Source organism: Ascaphus truei, chromosome 18 (assembly GCF_040206685.1).
Source record: "Ascaphus truei isolate aAscTru1 chromosome 18, aAscTru1.hap1, whole genome shotgun sequence".
NCBI classification, from domain to species: Eukaryota; Metazoa; Chordata; class Amphibia; order Anura; family Ascaphidae; genus Ascaphus; species Ascaphus truei.
In genome coordinates, this window is record NC_134500.1 from 40,957,945 (window position 1) to 40,982,943 (window position 24,999).

At 42.9% G+C, this 24,999-nt stretch overlaps 2 protein-coding genes across 2 annotated transcripts; one reads left to right on the forward strand and one right to left on the reverse strand.

Moving 5' to 3' along the window:
* The first annotated feature begins 6,659 nt into the window (after positions 1-6,659).
* Positions 6,660-7,309, forward strand: LOC142469295 (histone H3). The gene has a single exon (XM_075576226.1). It carries the CDS (start codon positions 6,874-6,876, stop codon positions 7,282-7,284), a length of 411 nt encoding a protein of 136 aa, XP_075432341.1. The 5' UTR covers positions 6,660-6,873; the 3' UTR covers positions 7,285-7,309.
* A 1,008-nt stretch (positions 7,310-8,317) lies between these two features.
* Positions 8,318-9,216, reverse strand: LOC142469179 (histone H1-like). Its single transcript, XM_075576143.1, has one exon. The coding sequence runs from the start codon at positions 9,171-9,173 to the stop codon at positions 8,496-8,498; it is 678 nt and encodes a 225-aa protein (XP_075432258.1). The 5' UTR covers positions 9,174-9,216; the 3' UTR covers positions 8,318-8,495.
* Positions 9,217-24,999: the final 15,783 nt, after the last annotated feature.

Below are 24,999 nucleotides of genomic sequence, written 5' to 3' on the forward strand. Positions count from 1 at the left end.
ATGTGAAACAATATCCCGCTATGGGCCATGCATGATAGTGATATATATCACCCCGTCACTGGCAGAGGTCCAAGTAGATCATCCGGGTAGTCAGCGGTATAGATACCATATCTGCCTCACTCTTTCCTGGGCTGCATCGATGGAGAGCTTCCCTGTTAGGTGATTGTCCCAGAGACAGGCAGGAAACCAAGTGCTCCCCGCACCGACAGCCAGAGACAGCGGGGGTCCGGACCGGCCAGCTTCCGGTCCACCAGTGATGACGTAGTGTCGCTGTGTCGTCCTAACGCGTTTCGTCTCTGCGTAAGACTTTTTCAAAGGCTAATGATGAGTGATGCACTAGTTTGCAATATATAGCAATTAATCCAGCATTAATCAACACTGGTCACAGGTGACTTTTTAATAAGAAATGAGCATGAATGAAGTTCATAAAAATATATGTCTAGGTATAATGAGAATCTATATAATCCTATGTATGCTAATATATATTGCACAGATATTGCATCTGCTATCAGTTAATGAGTGTTGCAGGGTTTAGCAATAGCAGCATGCTCATTTCTTATTAACAAAACACCTGTGGCCAGTGTTGATTATACACACACGTTGAATCAATGGAAAAATACCCTATCCAGGTCTGCCTAAATTGTGAAATAGATAAACATTGGAAATTGATGTAAAAACATAGCAACATGTAACACATAATTATATAGTCTGCTTAAAGGCTAATATTTTTCTGAGAACAAAGAAAAAAACTCGAGATATAAATATACAGTTCCGATTATGTTTAAATGTATCAGGTTTTGTAAGTGTGATTTGCATTGTTATTTAATATTTCATAAGCAGTGAGAGTTAAATAAATAGGAAAAAGGGATAACAGATTGTGTATATAAATATATAGTGTTGGTATTATGAGTGAGAGGAAAGGAATGTGACTGGAGCATTAGAGGGAACCCAAAGATCCACGTTAGGAACTGATCAGATAACACACAGCAGTGACAGCGAGTATACATTTAGGGAAGCCCCATTTATAGCGCAGCACTGCCACCGTGTGGTGATTTCTGAACTGCAGGAATTTAAATAAAAATAAAGAGCCGCGCTGCTCCGCTGTCTTTGTGTCTTTGTGTTCGGGTTTATAATAACACAATGTAAACTTTATAAGAAGATGAACCAATAAAGAACCGGGAAAGAAAACCCCTCATTTTACCGATTAAAGATCATTTGTATGTTTGGTATAAATACATGTTCCGTGTCAGAGAGCTCTGTGCTGGATCTGTGCAAACACTAATGTTATTACAATACATCTTTTTCATTGTCCTGCTTTCAGACGCTAAATATATCCTAACTTAATTAGGACGATCTCGGACTTAGATTAGGCGGGATGTTTGAAAATCCCAACGGTTTTCCTAGAACCAATCAGAGCGAGGTGCGGGTCACAAAGCAGCCAATCGCAGCGATCCATCTTTTATAAATACCTAGCACTTTTCCTGATTTTTAGTCGATTAGACGACTTTCTAGTGCTGTGCGGGAGTGAGTCAGTCATTTCATTGATTCAGATTGATTGAACTGACCGGAGAGGCTGATGACTCCTCGAGTGGGTCACTTCCAATCACAGCGCCCGCCGCCGACACCACTTTCCGGAGTTTCAGTCGGGGATGTATTGACTGGCCCGTTTGGAGAGCCGCTGCTGCCACGTGGGGGAGAGCCGCCGCTGCCACGTGGGTCATTGCCCATCGCTTTGCTTTATAGCTTTATTGCACTGTATGCTGAGTTCTGTGTGCAGTACTGAGCCCAGAGCTGTGACTTGCTGTGACCCCCGGCCTTGCCCCCCCCCCTGCCTAGTGCTGTGCCCCCCCCCCCCTGTTTAGTGCAGTGCCCCCCCTGTTTAGTGCAGTGCCCCCCCCTGTGCTCTGTGCCCCCCCCTGTGCTCTGTGCCCCCCCCTGTGCTCTGTGCCCCCCCCGTGCTCTGTGCCCCCCCCAGTGCTCAGTGCCCCCCCCTGTGCGCTGTGCTGCGCCCCCCTGTGCTCTGTGTTGTGCCCCCCCCGCGCTCTGTGCTGTGCTCTGTGCTGTGCCCCCCTGTGCTCTCTGCTCCCCCCTGCGCTCTGTGCTGTGCCCCCCCCTGCGCTCTGTGCTGTGCCCCCCTGCGCTCTGTGCTGTGCCCCCCCTGCGCTCTGTGCTGTGCCCCCCCTGCGCTCTGTGCTGTGCCCCCCCTGCGCTCTGTGCTGTGCCCCCCCTGCGCTCTGTGCTGTGCCCCCCCTGCGCTCTGTGCTGTGCCCCCCCTGCGCTCTGTGCTGTGCCCCCCCTGCGCTCTGCTGTGCCCCCCCTGCGCTCTGTGCTGTGCCCCCCCTGAACTTGGTGCCGTGCCCCCCCCTGGGCCGTGTGCTCTTGCTCCCTGCGTTGCGTGCTTTGGGCCGTGTGCTCACCGCCGTGCGTGTGTGTGGCTCTAATTTGGGCCGTGTGCCCGCCGCCGTGCGGGTGCGTGGCTCTGATTTGGGCTGTGTGCTCGCCGCCGTGCGGGTGCGTGGCTCTGACTTGTGCCGTGTGCTCGCCGCCGTGTGCGTGGCTCTGATTTGTGCAGAGTGCTCGCCGCCGTGCGTGTGGCTCTGATTTGTGCCGTGTGCCCGCCGCCGTGCGGGTGCGTGGCTCTGGTCTGCGCCTTATTATGGCAGAGGCAAATGTGCCACCTATGGAGACTGCAATACATGATGCTGCAGAAGACATGGACTACACTTTAGTGAAGAAGAGAGGGCGAGCAAACTCTGATAGCTCCAATGGTTCTTCCCCTCCATCGGTAGCAAAGACAAAGATGCAGAAGCACAAGGAAGACCAAGGCATCAAAACATCAAACCGCTTCGAGCCACTTGCTAATGCCGATGACTGCTCAGGGCCCAGGTGCAACGATGAAGAGACTGCACTCCCACCCAAAAAGATTCGCATACCACCGGTAATGGTTAGGAATATGAAGACCCACAAGGACCTTGTCGACATCCTCACCGAGCACTGCACTTCCCCGTTTGTAGTTAAACCACGGGCGAACCACGCAAAGATCACTACCACAACTGTGGACGACTACCGGAGCTTAACGGACTGCTTTGCAAAGCAGGGCATAGAATACTACACCTTCCCACTGACGCGCCTAAAGCCCCAGAAATTTGTAATTCGCGGCTTACCAGCAAACGCCTCCGTGGGGGAGATTTCCCACGACCTCGCGGAACATGGACTTCCAGTCAAGAGCGTAGCCCAATTGACATCCCCGGTGGACAAGACCAAGAAGTTCCCTTTGTTTATTGTCACACTGGCAGAAACCCCGGAGAGCCAGCCTGCAGATCTTACCAAGATTACCAAGCTCTGTAGCTGTGTGGAAACCACAGAAGCGCCAAAGGGCAGAAAAGGCCCAACCATGTGTTTCAACTGCCAACGGCTCGGGCATACCTCTGCATTCTGCCACCAGAAGCCACGCTGTGTGTGTTGTGGAGAGAACCACAACTCCAAGGAATGCCCACGAGATAGGAAGAAGGAGCCGGCGACATGTGCAAACTGCAAAGGCCCACACCCGGCAAGCTACCGTGGTTGCCCGTACCTCACAAAAGCAAAGCAAGAGGCACGGGAAAAGCGGACACCCCACCTGATGGAGCAGGCACCAAGGAAGACACCCACTACTCAATACCAGCTTCCCCGCCTGGCGCCGGAGAGACAGAGGACCACAGAACACCTGATCCCAGACCAAGGCACGGCATCCACCCAGAGGATGCAAAACCCAGACGGACAGACCTACGCGGAAACTCTCAGGACACCATCCACCAACCCCGTTGAGGCGGCCAACCCGGACCCCGCAGGCGGAACCGCAAGCCCAACAAACTGGCTAGAGATCATCCTTAAAATAGCGAGCGCTATTGCGAGAATGGATATTCACCCCATTGTGACAATGATAGCGAATCTCATCCCGGCCCTTCTCAGGAGCACAGAAACTAACCACCATGGCAGCAACATCTAAACGCAGTTCTGTCATCGTGATGTGGAATGCAAATGGTATCAGCAAGAAGACAGATGAACTCCTTCACCTGATGGAATCGAGGAATGTATGCGCAGCTCTGCTCTCGGAGACCCACCTTCAAGGAAACCAAAAACTAAGCCTGGCGAACCACAGGGTATACCGTACCGACCGGGCAACAGGAGCCAGAGGTGGTGGGACGGCTGTGATTGTTAACACACGGGTCAGCCATAATGAGATTGCACTACCACCCCTCCGGAGTATTGAAGCCACTGGAGTACAGGTAAAGACTGCAACAGGACCACTGCGACTAATTGCCACCTACTGCCCCCCTAAGGTGAAGCTACATTTGGGAGACTTGGAAGCTCTGCTGGACTCCACTGTCCCAACCATCATCGGGGGAGACCTAAATGCCAAACACCGGTGCTGGAACTCAAGGACAGCAAACTCCAGAGGACAAGCTCTTCTTGCTTACTCAAAGGAGAGTGACTTTGTAGTGGCTGGCCCTACAGAACCCACCCACTACCCAGGCACTGCAAGCCACACACCGGATGTCCTGGACATTGTCTTACTGAAGAACGTGAAACATTCTGTCCAGTTGGAAACCCTGGCGGAACTGACCTCAGACCACAACCCAGTTACCATTACTGTTGGCGACGAGATGGAAACCCACCAGCAAACACCCAGGTACAACTTCACCAGGGCGAACTGGAGCCTGTACAAAGAAGAGTTGAGCAACATCACAAACCCCCGCCCCTTGGACACCAACGGAGACATTGATGATGCTGTTAACACCTTTACTACCGCAGTCCAACATGCAATAGAGCACAGCGTCCCAAAACAGATGCCCAAACGCTGCTCCATCTACGACCTACCGAGCGGGATCAAGCAAGCGATTGCTGAGAAAAACAGGGCCCGACGCCAGTGGCAGAAGTTCCGCACACCTGACCTTCTGGTAAAGTACAACTCACTTGCCAGACTACTGCGACAGCAAATCAGCCAACACCGGGGGGAGAGGTGGGAGGCCGCAGCAGCCAAGCTGAAGGAATCCGACAACTCTGTTTGGAGAATGACCCGACGCCTGACCGGGAAGAAGGAGCCTAATCCACCTATCCAGGGCCAGACCCACCTGGCATGTAGCAACAAGGACAAGGCAGAGGTTCTCGCTGACACACTGGAGACAACTTTTAGGCCTAACCAAGCCAGCAAAATAGCACGGGAAGTTGAGCAAGGAGTTAACAGGCATCTTACCGAGCACCTACCAGAGACCGAAGCGGAAACCCTTGAAGGATGCACCAGGACTGAGATAACGCAACTTGCAGAAAAGCTGGCAAATGGCAAAGCACCAGGAAGTGACGGAATTACCAACCTGGCCATCAAGAAGCTTCCGCCGGCAGCCATGGAATGCCTCACAGAAATCTTCAATGCATGCATGCGGCTCCAGCACTTTCCTCAATCCTGGAAGGAAGCCAAGGTCATTGTATTTCCAAAGCCTGGAAAACCACGGAGGGATCCTGCAAACTACCGTCCGATAAGCCTGCTCTCTGGACTGTCGAAACTCCTGGAGAAAGTTATTCTTACGCGCCTCCGCCACTTTGCCTCTGGTAAAAACATTCTACTAAAGGAGCAATTTGGATTCCGGAAGGACCACTCAACCAACCATCAGCTGCTGCGAGTCGTTGACATAATAAGCCATGGGTTCAACATCCACAAATCAACTGGAGTTGTCTTCTTGGACGTGGCCAAAGCGTTTGACAGAGTTTGGCATGAAGGACTACTGCACAAAATGATCAACCTGAAATTCCCAAACTACCTGATTAAGCTGACTGCAAGCTACTTGCGGGAGCGCACATTCCACGTGGCTGTGCGAGAAGAGCTCTCAACAACACGCCCCATCCGCGCTGGCGTGCCACAGGGATCAGTCCTGGGACCTTTCCTTTTCAACCTCTTCATGAATGACATCCCCACAGACCTCCACAAGACTCAACTGGCACTCTACGCAGACGATGTGGCAGTCATCTCCCAGTCCTTCAGAGAGAAAGAAGTAGCTAAGAACATCCAGAAAGCACTAGACATGCTATCAACATGGTACAGCGACTGGCAAGTAGGACTGAACTCCAGCAAGACTACAGCTACACTGTTTACCAAAAAGAGGATCAAGGCACACCCGCCAATCACCCTCAACGGAGAGGCTGTCAAATGGGAGCCAAACAGCTCTTACCTAGGTGTAATCCTAGATAGCAAACTAAGCTGGAGAAACCACATTGAGAAGATTCAACAGAAGGCAACAACCAAGCTGGCAGCACTGTACCCTCTGCTGAAGACAAGGACCATGCCCATCAAGAGCAAAGTCAATGTGATCAAGGCGATCATTAGACCCACAATGACATACGCCTCCCCGGTGTGGAGTGGTTGCCACCAACATCAAAGATCATCTCTCCAAAAATTACAGAACAAGGCGCTGCGGATTGCGTCCAACGCTCCACTTCCTACAAGAATAGCAGACCTTCATAGGGAACTGGGTATCGAGATGTTAGATGAACATCTAAAGAAGCTCAACAAGAAATTCTACAAGGAACTGGACCAGAACTCAAACCCGCTGATCAAGAAGCTTGCTGCGATCTCTGCAAACCCATTTGACCGCTACCCACGACCCATCACAGCGCTGAACCTGTGAAACCAACTCAACTGTGGCAAGTAACACAGATCAAGAAGCTTCCTAAAGAGTGCGACAATACACTCAACAAGAGAACTTGGAGTAATGAGGCTCAAGCCTCGGTATCCAATATCACCACTGACAGATTTAATCTGTCAGTCAGAACAGAACGGTCAGTGATTTTTAGTCAGAGTTAGGTTAGGATCGGAGAGGATCACTGTCACAGCAAAGGATGGCCCGGACCAAGCAGACCGCCCGGAAATCCACCGGAGGGAAGGCTCCCCGTAAGCAGCTAGCGACCAAGGCTGCCAGAAAGAGCGCTCCGGCCACCGGCGGAGTGAAGAAGCCTCACCGCTATCGGCCCGGTACTGTGGCTCTCCGGGAGATCCGCCGCTACCAGAAGTCCACCGAGCTGCTCATCCGCAAGCTGCCCTTCCAGCGCCTGGTCCGGGAGATCGCCCAGGACTTCAAGACTGATCTACGCTTTCAGAGCTCGGCCGTCATGGCTCTGCAGGAGGCCAGCGAGGCTTATCTGGTGGGGCTCTTCGAGGACACCAACCTATGCGCTATCCACGCCAAGAGGGTCACCATCATGCCCAAGGACATCCAGCTGGCCCGCAGGATCAGAGGGGAGAGAGCTTAGGCTAACTGCACCCACTTCATTTACACCCAGAACACAAAGGCTCTTTTCAGAGCCACCAAATTTTCAATCAAATTGGCTAGTAGATCAATATTAACAGATACGTATAGTGATCTCCATATAGAGAATTATAAAGGAGACGTATCCACATCCCTTTTAGGCGTCACAATATAGATAAAGGCATATTCGGTAGTTGTGCATATAAGTTTAAGATGTTTTATATACACATACAATCATTTTTGTACGCTATATATAGGCACACATAACTAAAAAGAAACCTGGCTAGTCTGATTTAATATGTTGTACATAGAAAGTGTAGTAATTCTCCCCCTCCTACGTCACTTTCATGTGCCTCCGGAGATCAAACTGAAGTTTTATGGGAACTTTTGTGCTTGATACTTGATAGGTTCCTGTGTTTGCTCATTGTTTAGCACCCACTGTACCCTAACTACATAATTATCTATTATTGTTACCTCCACAATGTACTGATCTTTTAATGTAAAGCAATAGGGGAGCCCCTGCTTTTGCCACTGAGAAGTAAATGGTGAACGGTGCGTTGGGTATATGCACAGAAGGTGGGGTAGAGATAGAACCCAAATATAGCACCCAAGTTCACACTCTGGTGATGAATGAATGGTTTAAAACATAACTTTATTAACTGCAACAAGTATGTAAAATATTGGGTATTAAAAACAACGACCTGAAGGTGTTCTGACCTTCAATACTGGAACCGTATAGGTTCAGGGTCTAGAGTAGTAGTGTGTTCTAAGATTCAAGTAACATACTAAACAACAGTCCTTATAAGGATCTGAGGTAAGGAACACATCTTACAGGGTGTGCTCTTAGGTAAGTACTGATAGCTGCAAATCACTAGTCAAACCATATGACTAATCAGTCATATTTACTGATCCAGAACACTGAACAGTGTTCAGACCTTAGGATCCTAGCGTTTAATACTCGTATTAAAACCCATCATTTTAATTTTGGTTATTAAAGAGTTGATTTTGTATCTATTTCATTTCACATCCAGTTGGTGTCCGAGTGTCCATACTAGGTTTATTTTCTTTGCCTGTTCTCCGGTGTAAAACAAACCATTGCATGTGATAAGATGGAGACACATTCTAAGTTACACATTATGTGCAGAGCTCTCTTTGTGGGGTTGTGGTGGCTCTTAAAAGAGCCTTTGTGTTTGTAAGAGGCTGAAGTTCTCGGTCTCACTTCTTAGAAGCTGCTGCCCTCTTGGGCTTTGCTGCCTTGGCCTTAGCTGGACTCTTAGCAGCTTTGGGCTTTGCAACCTTTTTAGCCACCGGGCTCTTCACAGCCTTCTTGGGCTTGGCAACTTTAGACTTCTTCGGACTTTTTGCTGCCTTCTTGGCGGCCGCAGGTTTCTTCACCTTTTTCGGGCTTTTCTTCACTCCCGCAGGAGCCTTTTTGGGCTTCTTGGGGGACTTGGCGGGTTGTTTCCTTGCCGCTGGCTTCTTGGCGGGTTGTTTCCTTGCCGCTGGCTTCTTGGGTTTCCCCGCCTCCTGTTTCCTGGCCGCCTTCTCCTTGCTCTCCAGCTGCTTCTTATTCAGCTTGAACGATCCGGAGGCTCCGCTCCCTTTCAGCTGGATCAGGGTTTCCTTGCTCACCAAGCCCTTAAGAGCCAGCTTCAGGCGGCTGTTATTCTTCTCCACATCGTAGCCTCCTGCAGCCAGAGCCTTCTTCAGAGCGGACAGGGAGACCCCGCTGCGCTCTTTAGAGGCGGACACAGCTCTCACTATAAGATCGGACACGCTGGGACCGGACTTTGCTGGGCGGCTTTTCGAGGCTCCCGCCGCTTTCTTCGGCTGCTTCTTCTTGGCGGCGCTTTCAGCTGGAGGAGGAGGAGGCGCAGGAGCGGTCTCGGCCATTTCAGCTGCAGCAGGTAAAATCCCGGAACACAGTGACAGAAAGTTATACTGGGGCGGGGGGGCTGCCGGGAGTTATATACAGAGCCTGCTGCTCTTTGATTGGTTAGTGGTCGGAGTGAGCTTCTCTCTCATTGGTTATAATCAATGAGCCCCGCCCCTGTCTCTCATCCTCCTGGATCACAAACACTGCTCTGACTTTGTGTTTCTGAGGCTGCAAGAAAAGGGCATTTTATCCTCTAATTATTACTACAATTCCCCTTCTTGCATTTCATTTATAAGGAATTATATTCTCTTCACTGTTGTATCATTTTGTTGTTGGAAAAATACAAACACAATTAGGAATAATGGGTGAAAGTTCGGCTCTGTATCATGGGATTTGCCAGATTGTCTTCATATCTGTCTATTTCTGTCACTTTTACTTTGCTCAGACTACATGTGCCACCTCCATCCTCATACAGTGACACGAAGAACATATTATTGTACAGTATCAGTTTCAAATAAAGTGCATACCAATATATAAAGATGGTCTGGGGATTCACTATATATGTACAAGTAGCACAGAAGTCTGCATTGCTGTCATGTTGTTCCATTACCCCCGTACTGAGCTCTGTATTATTTGTCAGATATGAATATTTGTTATTGAATGGGAGTTTCAAAAACCCTGTATTACACCTGTTCTGCAAATGATTAGTTTAGAATTCTATGTATGTAACATGTTTTCTAAGAAGAAAAATCATTGTAACATACACATCATATGAATTACTGTACATATTTTAATAATGTAACAATAAAATAACTATTTTGTTTAAGCTTTATAACAGAATTGTGATGTGTTATAAAGTTGTATTTCAGTTATTAAATAATATGTATATATTAATGGATGAATAGGTCATTAGTCACCCTGTGGGTTGTTATGTAACCATGTACTGTAATGTTCCTATTAGCACTCTATAGGAACTGCAATGTTTTGTGACCACAATCGTTAACCAAATTGTGTGAAGTGAAGTTTCCTTTTAACAGGAGATTGCTATCCTGCCCATGATATGTTTTTAATTCCTGCACAACACATCCAGCAATTTGCTGCCACATTACTGCAGGATGTGTAGACCTTTCTCTTCATATGCATAGCAATGTGCTGCTACCTACTTCAAGATATGCAAGACCCTTTCACACACTTATAAATTGATACACCTTCCATGTTTGTTAGATTATACATATGAATAATTGTTTTAGTAAACACTCTGGAAGCCACTGCCTGGGTCACAGTAACCTTTGTATTTTTCTGGTTTGTTCTCTTTGGTTAAAATTGTATGTTTTTTTTACAAAACCTGTGTAGCACTTTCTCCCTCTCCGGTTTGACGACGGTGGCGCCAATGATGAGAGGCTGCGGTAGTTTTTCTGTCCCTCACTGACAAGATCAGGTTGTATAGCTTCATTCTCCTGGCTAAATTGTGCTGTGCCGTCATCCAATACTGAGCACTAGTGATCGCGATGTTGCCTTTATACGTGAATATGAGGAGATCATTTGTAGGATTCACTCTGCTCAGGCTAGATTAACAGCTGTTCCAGACAGTCACGCTGCAACATCTACCTATATGTGCTAAGTATTGATACTCAATCTGTGATAAATATTGACATGGGAATTTTTGAATGCTATGTAACCAATCTGTGTGCTATATTGCTTGGAATACTAAAGTGTGCAATTCAGATCTATTACCACTTGGTGATATTATACACAAGGAGTTAATTGCAGAAACTATTCTGCTCTGGTGATACATACAGCCGTCTCAGCTGGTCAGGTTGTCAGGCTAGTTAACATTTGCTGGATATTAGCATGCATTAGAAGCTTCGTTTCATGCTCAATACAATGTTACTCAATTGTGTGTGCTTGGGCTACTCCATGTAACGTTTTGATCATTGAAGTTTGTTATTTAGACTTTAGGACACATGATGCTATTTTGTATCTATGCTATGCAGACTATATTTAGTCTTGTGGTCGTTATTCTACACTCCACACTTATTAATATTGTGATGAAGAGCATATTTATGTCCTTACTGGCACTATATATAAGCAGGTGGTTGCAATAATATACTATGGGCTAGCCATTTATACATAGAGAGATACAGCTGCAGTTTATTGTATTATCGTGACCTATTACACCTCTAAATATTAAAGCATGTATGCAAATGTAGATGGTTAATTCACCATCTGTTAATTTATAACAGGATATTTTAGTTCTGATGTCTGACTTCATCCTTAGATGGTTATTATGCTATTGCACCTTTCTATATAAGCTATAAGTGGAATACAAGATTAAAGACTTAGACCTCTATGGACATTAAATATCTATGAGGAGTTACATGATGTGACGATACTACATCAGATTAGAGGTCTCGCTGGCACCCGATGATGCGTAACCGCGCATCGGTGATGCGCGGCATGCTGAGGGAGTGCAGCTCGCAAGCCGGGACATTTCCCGGCTTGCGGAATGAGCCGCACTCGGATAAACTGTGTCGGCAGTGTACATGGATATCTATTTTTTACTAATAAAAATATTCCACCTATTAGTGTATTATTGTGGACAGAAACTACACAATTAATCCATGGTATTTGGATACCTACACATGTTACTTGATATATGCAGCCTCTCATTGGTGAATTTTACTGCACTGTAAATAAAATCACGAATCGTCGACGTCAAATGTTTAATAAAACTGTATTTTTTTTCCAGGTATTAGTGCTACATAAGAGGATATTTATATCATAACTTTGTTCTCTTAATCTGGATATTAGAATCTGTAGGATCATTTGAGATCTTTATATCCAAATAGTTACTTTGAGTGCAAGTGGTAGGGACACTTATGTGGGGGTCTTTCTCTTCTCCATCAAAAGTTTGAATATTTCGAAGGAGACAGCAAGGAAACAGCTACAGGACTTTAAGCAGAAACGTTTCTAAGTCCCACTTTCAGTTACATTTCCAGCGGACAGCGTCTGAAGTCTGGAACCAGATATTTTCTAAGTGAGACTTTCAGCACCATTTGGAGTGGAAAGTGTGGAGCTGCTGGAGACTCATTCCGATTTGAGTTTCAGGACTTTCCTGGACTTTTCAGGCTAAGGGCCTCATGCAGAGAGCATCGAATTTTCAAATTGGCGAATTTCATAAAAAGTTGCTCTTTTGGAGAGTTTTATTCTCCATATGCAGAAATGTTCGAATACTGCTATGTTTAACATGGATGCGTGTGGCGAGTTTAAATGGGAAAGATGCGCGCTTCAGAAATGTGTAAACAAAAAATCGCGCATTTTTTGTCCCCTTTACTATAGGCGGCGAGCGCCATCTTCTTGCCAACTTTTCCTGGCGCGGCAAAAATGAGAAAATCGCGCCATTTTCTTGGCGCGAACAGCCGCTACATGCCGTTCGTACCTCTCTGCATTCGGAGAATTTTAAAACTGGCGAGATGAAGGTTCTCGCCAGCCGCGCGGTGAGATTTTGAAATAGGAAAAAAAAAATGGCGCGTTTTCCGTAACTCGCCATTTTCTTCAGTTTTCTGCGCGAAATTCTACAAAAAATGGCGAGATTTGAAATAACGATGCTCTCTGCATGAGGCCCTAAGTCCCGGTCAACCAACGTACTATTTAAAGACTTTGTTTCAATCAGGAAAGTTAGTTTTTCAACCCCAAACCCTAGTAAGTGTATTTTCTTCTGTCTATGGTAATCCATGGTGTGTTTGCTATCTCTACGGAATACATAAACATTTATTTTTATTTATTGGCTGTGACGGGAGCTTTGTGACAGGCTATACTAATACACCAATAAAATCTAGCATTGCGTGATATAATCACCACCATCCGGTTAGTGTCTGCAGCGTCTTGGGGCAGTCCCTGTCTTGCAGTATCAGGATCGTAACACATATGACGATTAGTAACACATATGGCTCTGTGATAATTGGATTTTGTATTGGCATAATTGTTTAATACTAAATGAATATAGGGGGGATCTCTATTTGGTTCTTTTATGACCCATAGACCTCTAGATAATGTATTAATTGATAATGAATTGTCAGTCTTCAATTTTACCATTGTTTCTATGATGAACTTATTTAGTATTGGTTTTATCATTACAATACATGAGAGGTAGTTCCCCTTGGATTCATTTATAGCGAATTATCTGATTGATGTTATATACTTTGTACACTCTATCTCCTTATTTCCAGCAAGTTTTAACATGTAATTTTGGCATTTGCACACATGTATTAGCACCAAGTACCTTCAGCCGAGAGGGGGGACGTTCCAAGTAATTAATATGATTAGGTTGTGTTTTTAAATACCGGACCTTCCCCTTCCCCACACTTCCCTTTGAAAAAGTTACCCGAGAGTGACGAAACGCGTCAGGGAGCGTCATCACGTCAGACGCATTGACACTGACGTCATCACCGAGCGCTGGAACGGACTGATCCATGCGCGACTGCTGCAGAAGCCTGTATTACACGGAGCCATCTTCCAGGACTCTAATACAGTTGTATTGAATACCATCTGCCCTGGATATCTGTTGGGACTACGATCCTGATACTGCAAGACTGGGACTGCCCCAAGACGCTGCAGACACTAACCGGATGGTGGTGATTATATCACGCAATGCTAGATTTTATTGTACCTTTGTGAGTGCATTTTTTATCCCCCCTTCCCCCTCCCCTCATTAAATGTACTATTTTACGCTATGGGCGTGCGCTCTCTCTTCCCTTTTTTCCTCTAGATTCACTGTGGACGTGGTTTGTCCACACTGAGAGCTGCAGGAGACCCTCTATACCAGAACCCACATCAATATTGGACTTATCTTTGAGGACTGGTTTTTACACTCTTTTTCATTTTTTGATATATATATATATTGTATTTCAAACATTTTATTTTTATGGTTTACAGTTTTAATATTGATTTGTGCTACTAATTATTTTCTTATCACCATTAATAGTTTACACCGTTTATATATACTTTTATTTTATTTTAGATAGTTCTTTCACTTCACTGATTAACCATAATAGAGGCGCTGCTTTTTCCTTTTTCTGCCTGATATTCACCCGCATCTCTACTCTTTCCACGTCCCCATGGTCTCTTATTGGTCCTATTTTTCTTCCATGTACGTTGCTCCCCTTTGTTATAATCCTCCTCATCACGTATAAATTTACGCATTTTTGATGTTTCTACTTCCTTTTCCAGGGTATTTAGTTTATTTTGGAGTGCTGTGTCTTTCTCAATAAACTCTGGTGTATTTACAAGTGGTGTAAGTATATCTTGGATGGCGTCTATTTCTTCTCCTAAGATTTTTAGGTGTGCCTTTTGTTGTTTAATAATGAGATCAATGAGTGTTTGAGAACATATATCTAACACCTCATTCCATGTTTGAAGAAAATCACTATCCTCTAAATCAAAGGAGGGAGTTATTGGAATTCTTAGGCCCCTAGGGATCCTATTACAGTTCCTATATTCTTCTAGGAACACGACATCCAACCATTTTCTTGTATCCTTTACTAGGAGTTTTTCTAATTTCACAAATTGTACTTCAACAAGATGTCCCACACTTTCATCCACTATAATTTCGTCTTCCAATTCTTTGTTAAAATTAACATTTCTTAGTAGTCTCTTAGAGAAGACATTCAAGCTACTCCTAGCATTCTCCATATTTAAACTAGCAGTAAGCAGCCTTAACACCAAGAAAGACAAGTGCAATGTGACAACGTGATTGGTGAAAAATCTGGCGCTAATTAAATACTAGTGATCACTTAAAATACAGTGACTATATAACACACATATAGTGATTCAGAATAATATAGTGCCTAAAAATAGTGCAATAGTGAAAAAAAGTATTATATAGGTTGTAACCCCCTGCTCAGACCCTCTGGAAGGGACTGTCTTCACTGGTCCCAGATGATCAATATGTATTTTCTCAACCCAGGGGGAGCATGTAGGGAAAGAACAACAAAGAAAAAAACACACTAAGTGCAAACAATTTTGTTCAAGGGTGATATATGATGCTTGGCCCCTGTGTGCTCCCTACTCACAGAAAGTTAGTAGGATAAGTGCAGTGGCGGGATATGTGAAGTCAGGTGGATATCACTGGACATATGCAGGAAGCAGCTAGAACTGGGATGTCAGTTGCAAACGTACATGGAAAGATAAAAACAGACCTCCATGGTGCAGATCAATGGTATAGGGATAAACTTTATATAGTATTAAAATGTGCACTCACAATGTTAAAAATCAATATATGCGTTATTCACTGTATAAGTGATAAGGAGTGTAAGGGTGGTTGCCGCAGCTCACCGCACCGCCGCCGTCTCGGATGGGCTTCTCCACAGTCTCCCCGTGGCTTCCTCTGCACTGTATCAGCGTGGGAATCTCCTCCAGCGATGTCTCTGACGCGATACGTCACTTCCGGTGGGCGCGATCAGCTCCGTCGCGTCACTTCCGGTTCGGCAGCAGATTGACAGCTTGCAGCACCAATCCTCTCACTTCCTGGGCGGGTCCACTCTACGCGTTTCGCCAATAGAATGGCTGGCTTCGTCAGGAGTATGGAACCCCCCTTTAGTGACAGCTTATATACCCTATTCAATCACTGGTTTTATTAACCTCTGCAGTGCTAGTTTGAGGTCTGTGGACATGGTTGGATGTATTCACATTGTCATCATAAAAAACAAGATAGAATGGGGGGATTAACTGGTATAGTGAGCCCAGTAGAAAAATTAAGTACTGTATGATTAAAATAAGCTTGATGAGGTGGGGAGAAGATAAGAGGTATACAAATTATGCAAGTATTGATAAAATTGATTCATAATAAAAAGTTGATTTAAGAAATTTGCAAAAACAGTATATATAATATTTAAAAATTCTATTATAAAACATCTATCATAAAAGATTAATTTAATTATAAAAATATATATTATTTGTATTTGTTCAGTGATAGGTTTAAGCCCATCTGCATAGTGATAAGGATGTGAATACCCCAATGATAGGGATTACAGCATATTACAGAATCGGCGCAGTTATACAACATCTGTTAAAGGGATGATGCAGTTACAGCATAGAGATTATTCCAATTAGTTAGGTGACAATGGTACTCAGTATATATACTTTATATCTTGGTTCCATAATATGTGTGTTATATAGTCACTGTATTTTAAGTGATCACTAGTATTTAATTAGCGCCAGATTTTTCACCAATCACGTTGTCACATTGCACTTGTCTTTCTTGGTGTTAAGGCTGCTTACTGCTAGTTTAAATATGGAGAATGCTAGGAGTAGCTTGAATGTCTTCTCTAAGAGACTACTAAGAAATGTTAATTTTAACAAAGAATTGGAAGACGAAATTATAGTGGATGAAAGTGTGGGACATCTTGTTGAAGTACAATTTGTGAAATTAGAAAAACTCCTAGTAAAGGATACAAGAAAATGGTTGGATGTCGTGTTCCTAGAAGAATATAGGAACTGTAATAGGATCCCTAGGGGCCTAAGAATTCCAATAACTCCCTCCTTTGATTTAGAGGATAGTGATTTTCTTCAAACATGGAATGAGGTGTTAGATATATGTTCTCAAACACTCATTGATCTCATTATTAAACAACAAAAGGCACACCTAAAAATCTTAGGAGAAGAAATAGACGCCATCCAAGATATACTTACACCACTTGTAAATACACCAGAGTTTATTGAGAAAGACACAGCACTTCAAAATAAACTAAATACCCTGGAAAAGGAAGTAGAAACATCAAAAATGCGTAAATTTATACGTGATGAGGAGGATTATAACAAAGGGGAGCAACGTACATGGAAGAAAAATAGGACCAATAAGAGACCATGGGGACGTGGAAAGAGTAGAGATGCGGGTGAATATCAAGGTTCACATAAAAAACAATTTTCTAAGAAAAAGTATCATGAAAGTAAAGAAAGAACCCATCATATGGGAGAAAAAACTAAAAAAGATGGGGATAAAAAGAATTCAGAGTCCGGTAGAGACCAGTCTAGATCTAGGCAGGAATCTCAAGAACGAGGAAGGTCCAACTATACCCCTATAAATAAAGAATAAAGGGATAAAAGAGAAAAAGACAGGATATCCAAAGCTAATAAATCCCCAGTGGACACAGAGAAAAGAGTTAACTCTTTCGATAGAAGGGATAAAGAGAGGGATTTAAGCCCCAAAAATCACCACGGGGAGAAAGATTTTTTAGGGGAGGGACCTTCCACTTTGTGGGACAGGGGGACACAACCCTGTCCAAAAACAAGGAAGGACTCAAAAAGAAATCGAGATTCAGAGGAAAGAGAGGGAGAAGAAAGAGGATACAAAAGGAACAAGTGAGGGAGACAAATATTTTTAATTTAAGTTCAGTGTCTCTTAATAAAGCTCAGCATAGTGTGTTATCCAAGGGATTAAGTTTTGCACCTATGAGGGGTCACAGTTCATTTGACCTTTTCATAGATGCGAACAAATTCCTCCGCAAAATGACTGTGAAAAGGTATTTCCTTGGTAGAGAGGCAGTTAGTAGGCCTGAACAGACTATTCCCCCAGTGGTTTTGGAAGAGAGACGGATTATTCACACGAATCTAAAACCAAGATCTACCTTCTACCCTCACCAGGCTAAAGGTGATCATTTGGAGGTCTTTTTTAAAATGATTAATAAAGATTTTGAAGATTTAACTCTAAAACAAGGGAAAATGCGAAATAATCTCACCAAAGAGGAAAAAATAGCATTGAAAGACCTAACTGACAATGAAAACTTGGTCATAAAACCTGCAGATAAAGGAGGGGGAATAGTACTATTAGACAGAGAGGCATATGACAGAGAATCCCTCAGACTTCTAGGAGATGTAAATACATACACCAAATTAAAGACCAACCCAATGAGGAAATTCACGGAGGAGCTGAAACACCATCTGGACGAGGGGAGGGAACAGAACATATTAAATGACAATGAATATCAGTTTATGTACAGTGACAGATCTAAATTACCGGTTTTCTACCATCTACCCAAGGTACATAAAAGTGTAGTCAATCCCCCTGGCAGTCCTATAGTCTCGGGGATTGGCTCACTAACGGCCAATCTGTCACTGTACATAGACACATTCCTTCAGAAGTATGTAGTGCAGCAGAGGGCATACCTGAGGGACACCACAGATGTGATTAACACCCTAAACAAAGTAAAGTGGGAAGAACATTTTATCATGTCCACTTGTGATGTTACATCGCTCTACACAATTATAGAACACGAGAAAGGGTGTAGAGCGATAAAACAGGTACTATCTAGGGACAAGGACCTCACTGAGACACAGATTGTTTTTATTATAGACAGCATTAGATTTATTTTAAATCATAATTTCTTTTGGTACGGAGAGGATTACTACTTACAAAAGTGTGGAACGGCGATGGGGACAAGGTTCGCCCCCAGTTATGCTAACCTATTTATGGCCGTTTGGGAGGAGGAGACTATCTGGCCAGGTGGCGTTCTGGGGGAGAACCTTGTCCTCTGGCGCCGTTTCATTGATGACGTGCTTTTAATATGGAGGGGGGGACAGGAATCTTTAGATGAGTTTTTAGCATCTCTAGACATAAACGAGAGCAACTTAAAATTCACTAGCAGTTCTAGAAAATCAAGTATCAACTTTTTAGACCTTGTAATCTTTGTTGAAGAAAATAAAATAAAAACAAAAACTTATTTCAAAGAGACTGACAAGAACAACTATATATTAAGATCTAGTTGTCATCTATCCAGGTGGATGGATGGTGTACCACCTGGACAGTTTACCAGGCTGAAAAGGAACTGTAGTGATAATAATGTATACCTTGAACAGGCGGAATATCTCAAAAAAAAATTTGTAGAGAAAGAATATAAGGAAGACAAGCTGAATAGTGCAATAAGGAAAGTGGAGGGCATTAATCGTGATGATTTGCTAAAAAGCAAGGCTAAAAAGAAAGAGAGAAATAGGGAATTTGACTTTGCCTTCATCACTAATTATAGTGGAGAAGCCAAGGTCATAAGGAACATCATTCACAAACACTGGGACATCCTCAGAAATGACCCTATTTTGGGTACTGCCATTCCTGAGAAGCCTAATATCATCTTTAGAAGAGCAAATAATCTTAAGAACAGATTGGCACCCAGTGCATTAAGAAAGAGTGACACCAATTCTGAAAGTTGGCTTCAAACAGGGAAAGGTTTTTTCGGCTGCAACAAATGTAGGGCATGTGAATTCAAAACAGACAGAAAAACGGAGTTCTGTTCAAATGTGACAAAGGAAGTTTTTCAAATACAATCATGTCTAACATGTAGGAGTGATCATGTAATCTATGTCCTGGAGTGCCCATGCAAGCTGCAGTACGTTGGCAAAACAGAAAGACCTATAAGAACTAGGATACTAGAACACCTTAGTAGTATCAAAAGGCAACTAGCCACTCATAGTGTTCCGAACCATTTCCTAGAAAAACATCAGGGAGACCCTAAAGGATTAACATACATGCCCATAGAAATGGTCAAACAACACTGGCGAGGAGGAGATAGGAATCTTGAACTCATCAAAAGAGAATCCTTCTGGATCCACAAACTAAGATCCCTCCATCCCAGAGGCCTTAATATGGAAATAGATATGGCTCCCTTTTTGAAATAAACTACTGCACGGACTTCCTCCTTATTCTAATGTGCCTTTCTTTCCCTTCCATTCCTCCCTCCTCAGGTGAAAAAGGAAAACTCCGGTACCATATGCGTCGTTTATGTCTTTTAGCTTCATATGTTTTTTAGCTTAAGTTAAGTCTGTAGTCTCAGTGTATGTTATAAGAGATTTAATTGTACATATGTCTGTTCGAAAATAATCATTAAGTTTTTATGGAACCAAGATATAAAGTATATATACTGAGTACCATTGTCACCTAACTAATTGGAATAATCTCTATGCTGTAACTGCATCATCCCTTTAACAGATGTTGTATAACTGCGCCGATTCTGTAATATGCTGTAATCCCTATCATTGGGGTATTCACATCCTTATCACTATGCAGATGGGCTTAAACCTATCACTGAACAAATACAAATAATATATATTTTTATAATTAAATTAATCTTTTATGATAGATGTTTTATAATAGAATTTTTAAATATTATATATACTGTTTTTGCAAATTTCTTAAATCAACTTTTTATTATGAATCAATTTTATCAATATTTGCATAATTTGTATACCTCTTATCTTCTCCCCACCTCATCAAGCTTATTTTAATCATACAGTACTTAATTTTTCTACTGGGCTCACTATACCAGTTAATCCCCCCATTCTATCTTGTTTTTTATGATGACAATGTGAATACATCCAACCATGTCCACAGACCTCAAACTAGCACTGCAGAGGTTAATAAAACCAGTGATTGAATAGGGTATATAAGCTGTCACTAAAGGGGGGTTCCATACTCCTGACGAAGCCAGCCATTCTATTGGCGAAACGCGTAGAGTGGACCCGCCCAGGAAGTGAGAGGATTGGTGCTGCAAGCTGTCAATCTGCTGCCGAACCGGAAGTGACGCGACGGAGCTGATCGCGCCCACCGGAAGTGACGTATCGCGTCAGAGACATCGCTGGAGGAGATTCCCACGCTGATACAGTGCAGAGGAAGCCACGGGGAGACTGTGGAGAAGCCCATCCGAGACGGCGGCGGTGCGGTGAGCTGCGGCAACCACCCTTACACTCCTTATCACTTATACAGTGAATAACGCATATATTGATTTTTAACATTGTGAGTGCACATTTTAATACTATATAAAGTTTATCCCTATACCATTGATCTGCACCATGGAGGTCTGTTTTTATCTTTCCATGTACGTTTGCAACAGACATCCCAGTTCTAGCTGCTTCCTGCATATGTCCAGTGATATCCACCTGACTTCACATATCCCGCCACTGCACTTATCCTACTAACTTTCTGTGAGTAGGGAGCACACAGGGGCCAAGCATCATATATCACCCTTGAACAAAATTGTTTGCACTTAGTGTGTTTTTTTCTTTGTTGTTCTTTCCCTACATGCTCCTCCTGGGTTGAGAAAATACATATTGATCATCTGGGACCAGTGAAGACAGTCCCTTCCAGAGGGTCTGAGCAGGGGGTTACAACCTATATTATACTTTTTTTCACTATTGCACTATTTTTAGGCACTATATTATTCTGAATCACTATATGTGTGTTATATAGTCACTGTATTTTAAGTGATCACTAGTATTTAATTAGCGCCAGATTTTTCACCAATCACGTTGTCACATTGCTAATATGTATTGCACAGATATTGTATCTGCTATTAGTTAATGAGTGTTGCAGGGTTTAGCAATAGCAGCATGCTCATTTCTTATTAACAAGTCACCTGTGGCCAGTGTTGATTATACACACACGTTGAATCAATGGAAATATACCCTATCCAGGTCTGCCTAAATTGTGAAATAGATAAACATTGGAAATTGATGTAAAAACATAGCAACATGTAACACGTAATTATATAGTCTGCTTAAAGGCTAATATTTTTCTGAGAACAAAGAAAAAAACTTGAGATATAAATTTACAGTTCCGATTATGTTTAAATGTAATATGGAAAATAGCTGAGCGCTTCAGCTATTTTCCATATTGCAATATATACAGGTTGGAGCCGCACATGCATAGGTTTTTTGGAGCTTAATCTTTGAATTTAAAAGGAAGATCCCTAATTTTTATATTTTTGCTTTTTATACACTTTTATAGTTACTTTTTTGTGGCTTCAGTACCCCCTTTGTGTTCCATTATATTGGTATGGAGGAACCAGGGGATAATATGGATGAATTAGAAGATATTTCAGATACTTATTTTTTCAACACGTGATGATACACAGAGAAAAAAACAAGCTTTACGTGTGTTTGATAACATTGTGGATTTGGATACCACTGACATCTCTGATCTCAAAATCCACTTTCAAAAATTGGAAAGTTTATTGATTCATAAGAACCGCTTATGGTGGGACATTATAAGCCTGGAGAACTATGCTAAATGTAAAAGGATCCCAAGAGGACTAAGGGTTAAAAAAGCCCCCTCCTTTGGTTTTCCGGATGTGGATTTTGAAAATAGATGGGTGACAGCCCTCAATGACTGCTCTTTTCGTTTGATGGAGTTAATAGTGTTTCAGAAAATGAAGGAGAAAGATCAGCTTGATATTCAAATCACAGAACTGCAAAAAAACCTATACAGTTTCAAAGGTTTAAAGGGCTTTAAGGAATTTGATGTTATTCTCTCCAAAACGGTAAAAAATGTGGAATGTGGTATTATGTCTAAAAAACAAAGTAAATATGATCGGGACAGATATGACTATGAAAAGAACCAGGTTTACCATTGGCAGAGGATAAATTCTATTCAGGAAAGATCAAATAACAAAGATAAATCATTCATTCAGTTTAAATCTACTCCCAATAAGTCCATTTTAAAATCTAAGAATGTGGATTATCAGAGTGGTGAATCTGATGTTTCAGATGCAGAAATTGCCTCTACCTCTCATTCTGTATCTTTTGTCAATACATTTGAGAATGATGATCATTGTGGTCGTGGAGCTCCATCTAGGGGGCGAGGGAGGGGTGGACGCACCTTTTGGGGTCAACCACCTAGGTCTGATTCTGGTCAGGACCAGTCCCAGGATGCTTTTTCTTATCAAAATGTTAATCAACAGAGACAGCAACAGCAACAACCAAAATCTTTCCCTTTATTTCAAAAGGACACAAGAGAATCAGAAGAGGGAAGAGGGGGGGGAGGAGGAGGGGGCTACAGGTCCGCCTCCAAAAGGAAGAAGTTTTGAATGATATATCTAATGTTATAAATATTTCAGGAACTGCTCTCTCTCCTACAGAGTTGTCACTACTGGATAAAGGCCTAAAATTTTCACCTTCAATGAACTTTAATTTGTTCGAAAGCACTATTGATGTGTATAAGTTTGTTCGGAAATTATCCTTGAAAAAGTTTTTTGACAATTTTATTCCAAATGTTACTAGGTCGACCGGAGATGAGGATTTAGATGGGGGGCCATCACACGCTACCGAGAGTGATGTCCCCTCATCCGACTCTGTTCCTCCGGTATCTATTGCTTTACATACATTTAATGATTTTTGTACCCTGCAAGATATGAATGATCTTTTATCTGAACAGACGGTTGATGATGTTAATATTCCTACATTTTCTGAATGGAATTCAGGCCTAAAAAGGAGTTCTGTGTTCTACCCCACTCATGTCAAGGGTCAATTTCTGACTATGTTTGAAAATCTGGTTATAAAAGACCTTCGTCTTCTAGCTCAGGGATTTTCCCTATCCTATATAGATCATGACAATTTGAATCAAAGTGAACGTTTAGCTTTAAAATCTTTGAAAAATAATTCTGCATTGGTCATTAAGAGTGCGGACAAGGGGGGTGCGGTGGTGGTGCAGGGCAGAGACGGTTACATCAGGGAGGCATTACGCCAACTGGATGATGGCCGGTCCTATCGTGTACTATCCGCCGACCCCACACCGCAATTCTTGGAGTTCCTTGTAGAACTGGTTGACTCAGGTGTTATTATGGAAGTTCTGTCGAAGGACGAGGTTAAATTCATTATTCCATCTCATCCCATTATTCCTATATTCCACCATCTCCAAAAGATCCACAAGACATTGGTCGACCCTCCAGGTCGTCCCATTGTCTCTAGTATTGGATCTTTGGGAGATGGTCTGTCAAGATATGTTAATGGTTTTCTTCAGCCATTTGTTAGGAAATTGCCCTCATTTATACGGGACTCTGGTGATCTTCTTGATCAGATCAAAAATGTTAAATGGGGTAATGATTACCTGTGGGTAACACTTGATGTTACCTCTCTGTATTCTGTTATACAACATGACCATGGTTTGGCAGCGGTCCGCCAATTTATTGAGATACCAGAAATATCAATTTTTCAATCGGCTTTTATTTTGGACGCTATACACTTTTTACTCACGCACAACTTTTTCACATTTAATGGTAAGTTTTATTTGCAACTTATTGGCACTGCTATGGGTACAAGTTTTGCTCCTTCTTTTGCGAACTTATTTATGGGATGGTGGGAAGCACTTTTTATTTATTCGAGCACTAATTTATTTCGTCACAATATTGTTTTTTTTAAAAGATTTGTGGACGACCTAATTATTATTTGGAGGGGGGATGTCACTACACTTCACACTTTTGTATCTTATCTTAATAATAATCTTTATAATCTAAGATTTACATTAAATTTTCATTTCCATCACATTGAATTTCTGGATCTACAATTATTTGTAGACATAGACAAAAAAATCCAAACGGATGTTTATAGGAAGCAAAATGCCAGGAACACCTTTCTTAGGGCGGACAGCTGCCACCCATCCCATGTCATAAAGGCCATACCAAGGGGACAGTTCCTCAGACTGAGAAGGAATTGTTCCACTATGAGTGGTTTCCTTTCTCAGTCTGAGGAACTTACAAGGAGATTTTTGGAAAGGGGATACCCCAAATCACATTTAGCAATTGCATTTGAAAATGCATTACATACAGAGAGAGCATCATTGTTGCCCACACATCCAATTGGAGATTCTCGCCTTGCTAACAATGTTAAGACAATTGGTATTAAACAGGACTCACATGGACTGACAGAATTAAAAAACAAATGTCCTCTTTTTATTTCACAATTTAGTAAACAAAGTGGAAAAGTAAACTCTATAATTTCAAAACATTGGAATGTCTTATCCATGGACCCTGTCCTTAAAAAATATGTGGATTCTGGTCCTACTTTTGTATATCGTAGAGCGAGAAC

Coding starts and splice junctions, on each gene's coding strand:
- LOC142469295 (XM_075576226.1), top strand. CDS start 6,874: ATGGCCCGGACCAAGCAGACCGCCCGGAAATCCACCGGAGGGAAGGCT.
- LOC142469179 (XM_075576143.1), bottom strand. CDS start 9,173: ATGGCCGAGACCGCTCCTGCGCCTCCTCCTCCTCCAGCTGAAAGCGCC.